This window comes from Acinonyx jubatus, chromosome A3 (genome assembly GCF_027475565.1).
Source record: "Acinonyx jubatus isolate Ajub_Pintada_27869175 chromosome A3, VMU_Ajub_asm_v1.0, whole genome shotgun sequence".
NCBI lineage: Eukaryota > Metazoa > Chordata > Mammalia > Carnivora > Felidae > Acinonyx > Acinonyx jubatus.
In genome coordinates, this window is record NC_069388.1 from 60,400,201 (window position 1) to 60,415,921 (window position 15,721).

At 38.4% G+C, this 15,721-nt stretch overlaps 1 protein-coding gene across 1 annotated transcript in view; it reads right to left on the reverse strand.

Moving 5' to 3' along the window:
* VWA3B (von Willebrand factor A domain containing 3B) overlaps positions 1 to 15,721 on the reverse strand; it is a 204,484-nt gene that overhangs the window by 62,491 nt on the left and 126,272 nt on the right. The window contains 2 exon segments of the mRNA XM_027072611.2: positions 8,462 to 8,619; positions 11,175 to 11,305. Of these exon segments, the coding sequence (XP_026928412.2) occupies positions 8,462 to 8,619; positions 11,175 to 11,305 (289 nt within the window).

Here is a 15,721-nt window from a genome sequence, read left to right on the forward strand (position 1 = left end):
AGTTCTGCCACCAACTCAATGCTGAGGTAAAGGCTTTTTCCACTTATCTGAGCTGAAGCTCTATCCCTCCTTGAGAGAGATCCGCGTCCAAGCTCATTCAAGCTGTTGGCAGAGTTTATTTCTTTGCAGTTGTGGGACTGAGGTCCTTGTTTCCTTGCTGGCTGTTGGGGGGCCTCTCAGCTCCCTAAGCACCTGCACTACTACTCACGTGGCACCTCTGTTTTCAAGCCAGCAATGGCACATTGAATTCCCCTCATGCTTCAAGTCTCTCTGACTTTCTTTTCTGTCACCAGCTGGAAAAAAGCTCCTGCTTTTAAGAGCACCTGTGAGCATTACCGGGCTCTCCTAGACAACCTTGGCTTAAGGTCAACATAACATAATCTTGGGAGTGATACCTCACCCTATTCACATTTGCAGCCCTTTAACTAGCAAATAGATACTTATCAAATATAGACATTTAGTCAGTGTGTTATGTACAAGGTAATGAGACTGTACTAAGACATCTTGATTATTTTTCATATGTGATTATAGAAACTGCATTAATTGTAAGTGTGGTCTGTATTTCACAATTTGGAGATACAAGTACCAAGCCTTTATGAAGTATTCATGAGTGAAACATGCCCTTGTTTTTTTTTAATTTTTTTAATGTTTATTTATTTATTTTTGAGAGACAGAGACAGAGCGTGAGTGGGAGAGGGGCGGAGAGAGAAGGAGACAGAATCACTCATTTTGCCCAGCTCCTACCCTCCTCCTCTCTGGCAACCATCAGTTTGTTCTCTGTGTTTACAGGTCTGCTGCTGCTTTTTGTTATTGTTTTGATTTTTTAAAAAAGATTCCACATATGAGTGAAATCATGGTATTTGTCTTTCTCAGTCTGACTTACTTCATTTAGCATATTACCCTCTAGCTTCATCCATGTTGCCACAAATGACATGATCTCATCCTTTTTTATGTCTGTGCAATATTCCTCTGTGTGTGTGTGTGTGTGTGTGTGTGTGACATCTTCTTTATCCATTTTTCTATTGATGGACATTTAGGTTGCTTCCATATCTTGGCTATTGTAAATAAAGCTGACATAAACACAGAGTGCATTTATCTATGTTTTTGTAATTATTGGGTCATATGGTATTTCTATTTTTAAATTTTTTTGGGAAACGACTATACTGTTTTCTATAGTAGTTGTACAAATTTACATTCCTACCAACAGTGTATGAGGGCTCCCTTTTATCCACATTCTCACCAACACTGTTATTTCTTGTCATTTTGATTTTAGCTATTTTGACAAGTGTAAGGTGATATCTTACTGTGGTTTTGATTTACATATCCCTGATGATTAGTGATGCAGAGCATCTTTTCATGTGTCTGTTGTCTTTTCATGTGTATGTTTTCTTTTGGAAGTATGTTCAGGTCCTTTGCCCATTTTAAGATCAGATTGTGGATATAATTAGGGGAAGATGGTGGCGTAGGAGGATACTGGGCTCACCTTGTCCTGCTGATCAAACGAATTTGATCAAAACAAATTGAATGAAATGAAACAAATTGATCAAAAATGATTTAAGCAATGTAATGGAACAAGAATTTAGAATAGTAGTCATAAAATTAATTGCTGGGCTTGAAAAAAGTATAGAGGACAGCAGAGAACCTACTGCTACAGAGATCAAGGGACTAAGAAACAGGAGGAGCTAAAAAATGCTACAAATGAGGTGCAAAATAAAATGGAGGCGACCACAGCTCAGATTAAAGAGGCAGAGGAGAGGATAGGTGAATTAGAAGATAAAATTATGGAAAAAGAGGAAGCTGAGAAAAAGAGAGATAAAAATCCAGGAGTATGAGGGGAGAATTAGAGAACTAAGTGATGAAATGAACTGGAATAATACCCGTATAATATGAATTCCAGAAGAGGAAGAGAGAGAGAAAGGGGCTGAAGGTGTACTTGAACAAATCATAGCTGAGAACTTCCCTGATCTGGGGAAGGAAAAAGGCATTCAAATCTAAGAGGCACAGAGAACTCCCTTTAGTTGTAACTTGAATCGATCTTCTGCACGACATATCATAGTGAAACTGGTAAAATACAAGGATAAAGAGAAAATTCTGAAAGCAGCTAGGGATAAACACGCTCTAAAATATAAAGGGAGCCCCATAACACTAGTGGCAGATCTATCTACTAAAACGTGGCAGGCCAGAAAGGAATGGCAGAAAATCTTCAATGTGATGAACAGAAAAAATATGCAGCCGAGAATCCTTTATCCAGCAAGTCTGTCATTCAGAATAGAAGGAGAGACAAAGGTCTTCCCAAACAAACAAAAACTGAAGGAATTCATCACCACTAAACCAGCTCTACAAGAGATCCTAAGGGGGATTCTGTTAGTGAAACGTTGCAAGGACCACAAAGCACCAGAGACATCACTATAAGCATGAAACCTACAGACATCACAAGGACTCTAAACCCATATCTTCCTATAATAACACTGAATGTAAATGGACTAAATACTCCAACCAAAAGACATAGGGTATAAGAATGGATAAAAAAACAAGACCCATCTATTTGCTGTCTACAAAAGACTCATTTTAGACCTGAGGACACCTTCAGATTGTAAGTGAGGGGATGGAGAACTATCCAGCATGCTACTGGAAGTCAAAAGAAAGCTGGAGCAGCCATACTTATATCAGACAAACTAGACTTTAAATTAAAGGCTGTAACAAGAGATGAAGAAGGGCATTATATAATAATTACAGGGTCTATCCATCAGGAAGAGCTAACAATTAATTATAAATGTCTATGCACAGAATACAGGAGCCCCCAAATATATAAAACAATTAATCACAAACATAAGCAACCTTATTGATAAGAATGTGGTAATTGCAGGAGACTTTAATACGCCACTTACAACAATGGATAGATCATCTAGACACAGGACCAATAAAGAAACAAGGGCCCTGAATGACACATTGGATCAGATGGACTTGACAGATATATTTAGAACTCTGCATCCCAAAGCAACAGAATATACTTTCTTCTAGAGTGCACATGGAACCTTCTCCAAGATAGATCACATACTGGGTCACAAAACAGCCCTTCATAAGTATAAAAGAATTGAGATCATACCATGCATACTTTCAGACCACAATGCTATGAAGCTTGAAACCAACCATAGGAAAAAGTCTGGAAAATTTCCAAAAGAATGGAGGTTAAAGACACCCTACTAAAGAATGAGTGGGTCAACCAGGCAATTAGAGAAGAAATTAAAAAATATATGGAAACAAGTGAAAATGAAAATACAACAATCCAAATGCTTTGGGATGCAGCAAAGGCAGTCCTGAGAGGAAAATACATTGCAATCCAGGCCTATCTCCAGAAACAAGAAAAATCCCAAATACAAAATCTAACAGCATACCTAAACAAAATAGAAGAACAGCGAAGACACCCCAAACCCAGCAGAAGAGAAATAATAAAGATCAGAGCAGAAATAAACAATATAGAATCTAAAAAAACTGTAGATCAGATCAATGAAACCAAGAGTTGGTTTTTTGAAAAAATAAACAAAATTGATAAACCTCTAGCCAGGTTTCTCAAAAAGAAAAGGGAGATGACCCAAATAGATAAAATCATGAACGAAAATGCAATTATTATAACCATTCCCTCAGAAATACAAGCAATTATCAGGGAATACTATGAAAAATTATATGCCAACAAATTGGACAACCTGGAAGAAATGGACAAATTCCTAAGCACCACCCACTTCCAAAACTCAAACAGGAAGAAATAGAAAGCTTGAACAGACCATAACCAGCGAAGAAATTGAATCAGTTCTCAAAAATCTCCCAACAAATAAGAGTCCAGGACCAGATGGCTTCCCAGGGGAATTCTACCAGACAATTAAAGCAAACATAATACCTATCCTTCTCAAGCTGTTCCAGAAAATAGAAAGGGAAGGAAAACTTCCAGACTCATTCTATGAAGCCAGCATTACTTTGATTCCTAAACCAGACAGAGACCCAGCAAAAAAAAGGGAACTACAGGTTAATATCCCTGATGAATATGGATGCAAAAATTCTCAGTAAGATACTAGCAAATCAAATTCAACAGCATATAAAAACAATTCTTCACCATGATCAAGTGAGATTCATTCCTGGGCTGCAGGGCTGGTTCAATATTTGCAAATCAATCATTGTGATACATCACATTAATAAAAAAAAAAGATGAAAACCATATGATCCTGTTAATCGATGCAGAAAAAGCATTTGACAAAATTCAGCATCCTTTCTTAATAAAAACCCTCAAGAAAGTCGGGATAGAAGGAACATACTTAACCATCATAAAAGCCATTTATGAAAAGCCCACAGCTAATATCATCAATGGGTAAAAACTGAGAGCTTTCTCCTTGAAATCAGTAACATGACAGGGATGTCCACTCTCACTGCTGTTGTTTAACATAGTGTTGGAAATGCTACCATCAGCAATCGGACAACAAAAGGAAATCAAAGGTATCAAAATTGGCAATGATGAAGTCAAGCTTTCACTTTTTGCAGATGACATGATATTATACATGGAAAACCCCATAGACTCCACCAAAAATCTGCTAGAACTGATACATGAATTCAGCAAAATCGCAGGATACAAAATCAATGTACAGAAATCAGTTGCATTCTTATACACTAATAATGAAGCAACAGAAAGACAAATAAAGAAACTGATCCCATTCACAATTGCACCAAGAAGCATAAAATACCTAGGAATAAACCTAACCAAAGATGTAAAAGATCTGTATGCTGAAAACTATAGATAGCTTATGAAGGAAATTGAAGAAGATATAAAGAAATGGAAAAACATTCCATGCTCATGGATTGGAAGAATAAATATTGCTAAAATGTCAATACTATCCAAAGCTATCTACACATTCAATGCAATCCCAATCAAAATTGCACCAGCATTCTTCTCAAAGATAGAACAAGCAATCCTAAAATTTGTATGGAACCACAACAGGCCCTGAATAGCCAAAGTAATTTTGAAGAAGAAGACCAAAGCAGGAGGCATCACAATCCCATACATTAGCCTCTACTACAAAGCTGTAATCATCAAGACAGCATGGTATTGGCACAAAAACAGACACATAGACCAATGGAATAGAATAGAAACCCAAGAATTAGACCCACAAAAGTATGGTCAACTAACCTTTGACAAAGCAGGAAAGAATATCCAATGGAAAAAAGACAGTCTCTTTAACAAATGGTGCTGGGAGAACTGGAAAGCAACATGCAGAAGGATGAAACTAGACCACTTTCTTACAACATTCACAAAAATAAACTCAAAATGGATGAAGGACCTGAATGTGAGACAGGAAACCATCAAAACCCTAGAGGAGAAAGCAGGCAAAAACCTCTCTGACCTCAGCCGTAGCAATTTCTTACTTGACACATCCCCAAAGGCAAGGGAATTAAAAGCAAAAATGAACTATTGGGACCTCATGAAGATAAAAAGCTTCTGCACTGTAAAGGAAACAATCAACAAAACTAAAAGGCAACAAACGGAATGGGAAAAGATATTTGCAAATGACATATTGGACAAAGGGCTAGTATCCAAAATCTATAAAGAGCTCACCAAACTCCACACCTGAAAAACAAATAATCCAGTGAAGAAATGGGCAGAAAACAGAATGGACATTTCTCTAAAGAAGACATCCAGATGGCCAACAGGCACATGAAAAGATGCTCAATGTCACTCCTCATCAGGGAAATACAAATCAAAACCACACTCAGATACCACCTCACGCCAGTCAGAGTGGCCAAAATGAACAAATCAGGAAATGATAGATGCTGGCGAGGATGTGGAGAAACACGAACCCTCTTGCACTGTTGGTGGGAATGCAAACTGGTACAGCTGCTCTGGAAAACAGTGTGGAGGTTCCTCAAAAAATTAAAAATAGACCTACCCTATGACCCAGCAGTAGCACTGCTAGGAATTTACCCAAGGGATACAGGAGTACTGATGCATAGGGGCACTTGTACCCCAAATGTTTATAGCAGCACTTTCAACAATAGCCAAATTATGGAAAGAGCCTAAATGTCCATCAACTGATGAATGGATAAAGAAATTGTGGTTTATATACACAATGGAATACTACGTGGCAATGAGCAAAATGAAATATGGCGTTTTGTAGCAACATGGATGGAACTGGAGAGTGTTATGCTAAGTGAAATAAGTCATATAGAGAAAGACAGATAGCATATGTTTTCACTCTTATGTGGATCCTGAGAAACTTAACAGGAACCCATGGGGGAGGGGAAGGAAAAAAAAAAAGGTTAGAGAGGGAGGGAGCCAAAACATAAGAGACTCTTAAAAACTGAGAACAAACTGAGGGTTGATGGGGGGTGGGTGATGGGTATTGAGGAGGGCACCTGTTGGGATGAGCACTGGTGTTGTATGGAAACCAATTTGACAATAAATTTCATATTAAAAATAAATAAATAAATTTTTTAAAGTATACTTATCATGATGAGCACTGAAAAATGTATAGAATTGTTGAATTGTTATATTGTATACCCAAAACTAATATAACACTATGTTAATTATACTTGGATAATAAGAATAATAAAAACTCAAATGTATTATGGATTTAAATGTATAATATAAAGCTACATTTGTTTTAAAACTATGTAAATAAATGACAAAATTTCTAAGGAAAAACATAAAAGCAAATCTTCAGGAATTAGGGCTACGGAAAAAGTTCCTAGATTTGACACCAGAAGCATGATCCATAAAAGGAAAGACTGGTAAACTGAATCTCAGCATTTTTAAAAGCTTTTGCTTGGTCAAAGACTCAAGAAGATGAAAAGACAAACTACATCCTGGGAGAAAATATATGCAAGCAACATATTTAAAATCCTAGAATCTAGAATGAAGAACTTTCAGTACCTGTCAATAAAAACAAAACAAATGATCCATGTAGAAAATGGGTAAGGCACATGCACAGACATTTTTTTCTAAGAGGATATACAGACTGCAAACAAGCACATGAACAGATATTCAAAATCATTAGCCATTACAGGGGCGTCTGGGTGTCTCGGTTGAGCGTTTGACTTCAGCTCAGGTCATGATTTCATGGTTCGTGAGTCTGAGTCCTGCATCAGGCTCTGTGCTGACAGCTCAGAGCCTGGAGCTTGCTTGGGATTCTGTGTCTCCCTCTATCTTTGCCCCTCCCCTACTCACGCTCTGTCTTTCTCTCAAAAATAAACATTAACACAATTTAAAAAAATAAAATAAAAACAAAAAAACACAGGTTTACAATTCTAAAATTTGTATGGACCCACAAAAGACCCCAAAGAGCCAAAGCAATCTTGAGAAAGGAGAACAATGCCAGAGGTATCATGCTCCTTGATTTCAAACTGTTAATAAAGCCATAGTAATCAAAACAGTATTGTATTGGCATCAAAGCAGACACACAGATCAATGGGACAGAATAAGAGTCCAGAAATAAACCCATGTTTATATGGTTAGTCAATTTATGACAGAGGGATGCTGAGTGGTTCAGGTGGTTAAGCATCTGACTTTGGCTCAGGTCATGATCTCACAGTTCGTGAGTTCAAGCCCTGTGTCAGGCTCTGTGCTGAAAGCTCAGAGCCTGGAGTCTGGTTCAGATTCTGTGTGTGTGTCTCTCTCTGGCCTCCCCCACTCACGCTCTATCTCTGTCTCTCTCTCAAAAATAAACATTAAAAAAAGTTAAAAAAAAAAAAAAAGTAGACTGGTGGTTGCCAGAGGTGGGGGATGGGGAAGTCGGCAAAATGGGCGAAGGAGGTCTAAAGGTACAAACTTCCAGTTATAAAATAAAGTCATGGGGATGTAATGTACAGCATGGTGACTATAGTTAACACTTTATTGTGTATTTGAAAATTGCTAAGAGTGTAGATCTTAATAGATCTTTTGTCTCATCATAAGAGAAAAATGTTTTTATAACTATGTATGGTGATGGATGATAACTAAACTTACTGTGGTGATCAATCTTCAATATATACAACTATCAAATCATTATGTTGTACTCCTAAAACCAATATAATGTTATGTGTCAATTACATGTCACTAGAACAAAAACAAAACCAAAAACCCATAGGTTTAGGCTCCTTTTGAAATATTATGTGCATTGGGGCACCTGGGTGGCTCAGTCAGCTAAGCGTCTGACTCTTGATTTCTGCTCAGGTCATGATCCTACAGTTCCTGAGACTGGGCCACACAGGGCTCTATGCGAAGCCTACTTGAGATTCTCTCTCTCCCCCACCTGCTTGTGTACTTTCTCTCTCTCTCTTCCCCCAGCTCTCTCTCTCACTAAATAAATAAACATTAAAAAAAAAAAAAGAAGTGTTGGTGTCATTAAAAAAAAATAAATGTCATGTGGATTTAGTTTTATTCTACCTTCTTGCATTGAAGGAAAACTAGTAATGAGATTCAAACCATTTTGTTCACTGATACCTGCGTGGAGGACTTTCCTTTTCGGAATCTTTTGATTTGAAAAGTCCTCTGGTAATTTCAACGGATCTAGGGATGACATTTGTGCTGATTCGACATCAGAGTGAGGTTTTGCACATTTTTCTGAAGTTGAAACCATAGAAGAGATTTCTTTTTGATGCCTGTTTTGATTTAGATAAAAAAAAAAATAGATGAAAAAAAGGAGTGGGGAGAAACACAGAATTTCCATCAAGAAGGCAGAATTAGATCAATACAATCATGTTGAATGCTACAAACTTAAAGAAATGGGCCTCGCCTCGCTTGGTGAATATAAGAATTATCTTCCCTGATGCCAAAGAAAGGACAGGGGCCCAGATGTGGAGTCATTAGCTATGGCTCACCCTGCAGCTCTGTTCTTTCCCTGCTGTGTGACTTGCCGAAGTCCCTGAATACTCTCTGAACTTCCTAACTTTCCTCTTCTATAAACTGTGGGGTAATTCAGCTGTGCACTAACTCTGTGGGACTGATGTGAGAATGAACATGAGGAAAAGACAGTTGTAAATGAGAAAGCCTTACACAAACCCATTTCTCTAACCATAGGGTTGACTAGATAGCTCTTATAAAAGCCAGAGAAGGGAAACCCTTGCCTTGGACCCCCTATGCCAGTACCAGATCACAGCAAACCATTCTGGTGAAGATCTGGAGCCAGGAGGGGCCCTAGAAATGCCAGAGAACTTTCCCAGACATACCTTTCCTGAAGCTCTAAACATAGCAGCCACAGAAAGGAAAGTTTCCAAAACAATCTCCTGCTCTAACACTGTAAAACATGCCCTCTCTCCTACACCCCCCCCCCACCTGCTTGCCTACTTCATCAACCACTCCACAGTGTTCCATAATCTTGTGTGTCTGTATCCCCCACCACACTGCATCTTGTGATGGGAGGGGCCAGGCTTATATTCATCTGTGCATCCCAGTTCGCCAGGCAAATGATCTGCGCTTCCATAAATGCTTTAAAAAAGAAGGAAGGGAGAGGAGATTTGGAGCTGAAACATTTTTTCACCTAGTAAAAAGCTAGAACAAGGTAATTTATTTTTGACTATAGTTATGTCAGCAAATTAACTTTTCCTAATGTTATGTTATAAGGAAGTATAGGAGGATGCTCTCTCTAGAATGAGGCTTTTATTACATGACAGGCATATCCTCATTTAATCTCCCCAACAACCATATGACCACCATTATTCCCATGTTGTGGATGAGGAAACTGAGGCTCAGCAGGGTTAACTAACTTGCCCAAATTTACCCAACATGTAATGATGGGAAGCCTGGATTAAAATACTTTTCTGCATGACTCTAGAACATAGCCCCTAAAAAAGAACACAAAAACCAAAAATGCATTCACTACTCAATCAATAGCAGATACAGTCAACTGACTAAGCCAACTTCCAAGTAATAGCTAGTCATTTTGTCCCAAGATTTTTTAGTTTGATTAAATAAGGGAAAGAAGATAGCTAAGCTACAAAGGGTAATTTACATTGAGGTGCTGCCCATTTATTTGACTGTTAGTTTATTTGTTCCAATTATCTGAATTGAGAAGATGGACCTGAGCTTTTCCAAGTAAATACTTTAAAAATAATTCTGTAAAATTTCATTAGAAGATTTCCCAGTATAATATTTATCTCTTTTACTGATTCCATGCTCATGCCCTGCCTCCAGCCCATATGAATGCTTAATTTGCTAAGAGGAAGACAGTTAATATTGACAAAGATGAAATCCTGATTGATAAATGTATTTTCAACTTCTTTGTATTTGCTATCACTGTTTTTTAAAAAAAGACATCCCCCTGGAGCACCTGGGTGGCCCAGTTAAGCACCTGACTCTTGATTTGACTCAGGTCATGATCGCACAGTTCATGAGATCCAGCCCTGCAACAGGATCTGTGCTGACAGTGTGGAGCCTGCTTGGGATTCTCTCTCTCCCTCTGCCCCTCCCTCCCTCCCTCCCCCTCCCCCACAGCCAGTCATGCGCACATGTGCACGCTTTCTCTCTCTCTCTCCAAATAAGTAAATAAACCTTAAAAAAAAAAAAGACATCTTCCTGATAGGGTATTTATATGAAGCTGAGATATTTGTATATCTGTATAATGTTAAATTGTATTAATAAGATTTGACAGCATTTCTGAATATTGGTGTGGTTTTGATTTTTGTTTAAAAGATTACTAATTACAGGCATATTAGATTATAGGCTAGAAAAAGACGTGAGAAATTATCTATCCCAAACCTACCACCACAGCTGCCATTTCCAAGATGAGGAAATGGAGACTTAGCAATGGACAGGTATGGAGAGAAGTTACAGATTCGCCAAGATCACACAGAGACCCTTGGGGCTCCTGATCCCTGAGTCAAATCTGCTACATAGCACTCCTGCTGTGCTCTGTCACTGCTGGGGGTGGGGGGCCTATCCACACGGGGTGGAGATGAGATGTTAACATTGCTCTCTTAAGTGCCGCACAAGGATTTTAGAACTTACATATAAAGGTAAATATGTGGCCTCTTTAAGCCACATATTAGATTATAAAATTAGATTATGAATTCTCTTTCCTTAAAAAAAATTCCTACATCATCATGCTATGTGATTCCTTTCACTAAAAGAAATCCCCAGAAGTACTACAGAAAAAAGAGGGAGCAAGGAGAGTGAGCAGAGCATCTGAGGGGGAAAACAGGGGCTCTGGCACACTCACCTACTGTCTCCTTCCTTTTCCCCATTGTACCACCAATCCATGATCAAGGACTCCGAATAAAGGTTTTGTACCTTCTCCAGGTCACTTCGTCCCTGCTCCATTTCCTTAATTAAAAGAGTCAGATCTTCATTCTGCCAAAATGAGAAGTAAACATATTGTGAAGAGTTCAAATTTCAAACATTTCTAACAGAAAACCAACTGTATCAAGAAAAGATCTAAAGAATTTCATGTAGTTCTCATATTATTCCATTCTAATAAACAGTTTTAGTGAAGTATAATTAATATAAAATTTATATGAATATAAAACTATATAAAATAGACCAAATGTATGTAAAGTGTACCATTTGAATAGTTTCGACATTCACACTTGTAAAATCTTCATAACAATCAAGATAATAGACATATCCATAACCCCCAAAAGTTTCCTCAGGTCCCCTTATAAATTTGCCATCCTCCATACCCTAAAACCCTTCCCCCCCCAATTCCTAGGCAACTATTCATCTTCTTTCTGTCACTATATTGAAACTATAGCTTCAATTTTGTAGAATTTTATATAAATGAAATCATGCAGTATGTATTCTTTGTCCAACTTCATTCATACGCTTTGAGATTCACCAGGGTTGCAGCATGAATCAGGAGTTCATTCACCGATGCTGAGTAGTATTATATTATATATTGAATACCTAAATTTAGTCACTGGTTGAGGGACTTTATGAGCTTGGGTTATTATAAACAGGCTATGAACTTTTGTGTTCAAGTATTTTTTCAGACATCTGCTTTCATTTCTCTTGATAAAATCTTTATTTTGGTGTGATTCACACTGCACATTTTATCTTGGTTGATTTCTGGTAGTTTTTGTTTCTTGTGGAAGTGGTCCTTTTTTTTTTTCTAAGTTGTCAAATTTATGACTGCAAAGTTGTCCACTCCAAACTTCTCTTTGGAGTTTACTCATTTTCTTGAATCTGCATGTTTACATCTTTCACCAAATTTGGGCATCTTTCAGCTATTATTTTTCCATGTAGTCTTTCACCCCCCTTTCTTTCTCCTTTCTTTGGGAAACTCCGATTATACTAATGTCTCTCATTATTGTCCTATAGGTTCCCATGGTTCTGGCTTTCTCTCTATTGTTCAGATTGACAGAATTCTGTCATCTGACCTCAAGTTCACTGATAACATTAAGTCATCTGCATTCTCACCACTGAGCCTATCCAGTGAGTTTACTTTTTATTGCATCTTTCAGTTCTAGAATACCCACTTGGAAATGTTTATAACTTCTACATCTTCGCTGAGATTTTCTATTTGTTCATTTCTCTCTAGATAACTTGTAATTGATTGTTGAAGCATTTTTATAATAGGTTCTTTAAAATCCTTGTCATGTAATTCCAACATCTGATTCATCTATCTCAGTGTTGGGATCATATGATGGTCTTTTCTCATTCAAGTTGTGATTTTCTTGGTTCTTGGTATGATGAGTGACTTTTTACTGTATCCAGAACATTCTGGCTATATTGTGTTATGAAACTCTAGGTCCTATTTAAAAACTTTTATTTTTGGGGCACCTGGGTGGCTCAGTCAGTTAAGCGTCTGACTCTTGACTTTGGCTCAGGTCATGATCTCACAGTTTGCGAATTCAAGCCCTACATGGAGCTCTATGTTGGCTGTGTGGAGCCTGCTGGGGATTCTCTCTTTCTCCCTCTCTCTCTGCCCCTCCCCCCACTTGCTCTCTCTCTCTCTCTCTCAAAATAAAGAAATAAACTTTAAAAAAATTTCAAAATAAAACTTTTATTTTAGCTCACAGTAACTGTTTAAATTTAGCATGTGGGACTTTGTCCTACTTTTGTGGGCTGCTGCTCCAATGGCAGTTTAATTTTCAGAGCCTTTTTGATATTATTTTGGTCTCCTTTATTAATTTGGTGTCACTGGGGCTCCCGCTGGTCCCTGCTGGTGCTGTCTAAGCCGGCAGAAGGAGTTTCCTGTAGTCACATTGCCAGGTATTTTTTGGTGCCTCTACTCTCTCCCCAGGGTGTCCTGTGTCACTGGGTGGGGTAGGAGGGTCCCTGTCCCATAGGAAGAGTTTTCCTGGAATGGACCACTTGCTCTGGCTGGATCATTCTTGCCTGTTTTTCCTGCACACATTCTGGTGTCTCTGTGCAGAGAAGAATCTCAGGTCTCTGGGGAAAAAGGCTTCCCAAACCAGACCACTTGTGGCTGTGTCTCTTTGGCTAGTCCTACCCACTTATCCTAGGGAACCCGTTTTTCTAGTACACTTTTTATATGTTTGGGGCTCTCATGGCTAAATTTTACTTTCATTTGGGCACAACTGTGTATCTGGTGATTTTTTTCCCCAGTTATTATCGCCAAAGCAAGCTGTCACAGTGTCAGGAGTTCAGCTCTCTTTGTGTGGGACGGCAATCTCTACTTTGTTCACAGAGAGAGCCCCTAAGAGTAGGGAGTCAGAGTACTGGGGAGCTCCACATAGCACTGCCTCCTTTGGTCTTGTTGATACTGGATGGGGTGGAGGATCAGTTCTCCACTCAGGGAGGACCACAGGAGGGCTACTCCTCTTTCACATTTAATTTATGCTTATTCTTTTGGGTGTTATGGAGCCTCAGCCTCCTATCAACCCTCACTGGCACCAGGGATAGGGGGAAAGTGGAGTGCTGCCCATCTCCAAATCACAATTCCTTTTTCATTTTCACTGATGAGGAGTGTTTTTGGAGGCTCATCTCCTCACTGAGTCCCACTCAGATGAGGGCTATGGTGAAGTATGGCAGTGACTAGAGTGTTCTCACACTACCTTGTTAAGTCTTAGAGCTGCATGGTGGGGTAGTCCAGCTTGCCACTGGACTCCATGATGGGAGAATCAGAGCACTGTTGACTGGACAATAAGCTTCTTCTCATTCCTCTGATACTACCCCAGCACAGGATTTAGAACACCACCTGCTTCTGTTTAGTAGGGTCTGGAGAATAAGCTTTCCATTCAGCCCTACTCACACTACCCTGGCAGAGAGATCAGAGCATTGCCACCTGCTTCCACCATGTGGGGGATGCAGGATTAGCTCTCTGGTCAGCTCTACGAATGCCACCTGGCAGAGGGATCAGAGCACCATCACTTGTTTCCAGGGGTTTGCAGAAGATCAGCTCCCTGTTCAGCTCAAATCTCAGGGGAAGGGGTGAAGTTTTTCCATTGGTGTATGACTAGACTATGGCAGGTATTGCAAAAAAGGTTTTCTGTTTTAGGTCACCTTCTTCTCAGTCCTTTGGCTAGGAAGAATGAGGTTTTCTTGGGTCTTTTTTTTTTTTTTTTTTTTGACTGTGTCTGTTAGAGATTCCAGATTGGAGGGTTCAGTAGTGTCCTATCTGGGATATATGGAAGGCATTAACAAATCCCCCAAGACTTACTTCCATGTCATTCCTTAAATTCTGAGGTCCCTAGGGATTCTATTTTCTTCTCTCCACCTTTCAGAATATTCCTATGCTTATTTGTTGTGTTATATCCAGGATTTTTTTTAGCTATAAGATGTAGGATCTGGAAGGAATGGGGCAACACCGTTACTGCTGGAACTGGAAGTCCCTCTGGTAATTTATCTTATAATTAGATTTAAATAAGAAGTAAAAAAAAAAAAAAGTCTTAATTATCGACCCATGCAGTTATCCTTTGCCTTTCAGTCCTAAGTGTAGATCTGTATATCCATCCGGTATAGTTTTTCTTCTGCCTAAAGTACTGCTTATAATATTTCTTTTACTGCAGGTTTAATGGTGACAAATTCTTTCAGTTTTTGTATATCTTTGAAGTCTTTATTCTACTTTCCTTTTTGAGAGGTATTTCCAGTTTATAGATTCTACACTGAGCTTTTTTTTTCTTTCAGTACTTTAAAAATATCACTCCACTGTCTTTTCACATGCATTGTTTCTGTTGAGAAATATGCTGTCATCCTTATCTGTGTTCCTCTGTAAATAATTCGGCTTCTTTTACCCTATTCTTTTAAGATTTTCTCTTTGTCACTGCTTCTAAGAAGTTTAAGTCTGATATGATTTGGTGTAGTTTCCTCCTGTTTCTTGTGCTTGGCATTCATTGTGTTTCATGGATCTGTGGGTTTATAGTTTTTAACCAATTTGGAAAATTTCTGGCACTATTGCTTCAACTACATATTTATTAGACTACTTGAATTTTCCCACAGCTCACTTATACCCTATTTTCTAGGTTTTTGTTTATTGTTTTAATTCTCTTTCTTCTGTTACATTTTGGATAGTTTCTATTGCTGCCTTACAGTTTACTAATCTTTTGTTCTGCAATGTCTGACCTGCTGTTCTTCTCAGCCCATGTATTCTTCACCTCATACATTGTAGTTTACATCTCTAAAATTTTTAATTGTGTCTTAATTGTATCTTTCATCTCTCCCTTTTTGAATATATCAGATAGAGCTACAATAACTGTTTTTATGCTCTAACACTAATATCTGCATCAGTTATGCACATGTTTTAATTTTTGTGTTTGCTTTTTCTCCTCCTTATGGACTTGTATTTTCTTGCTTTTTTCACATACC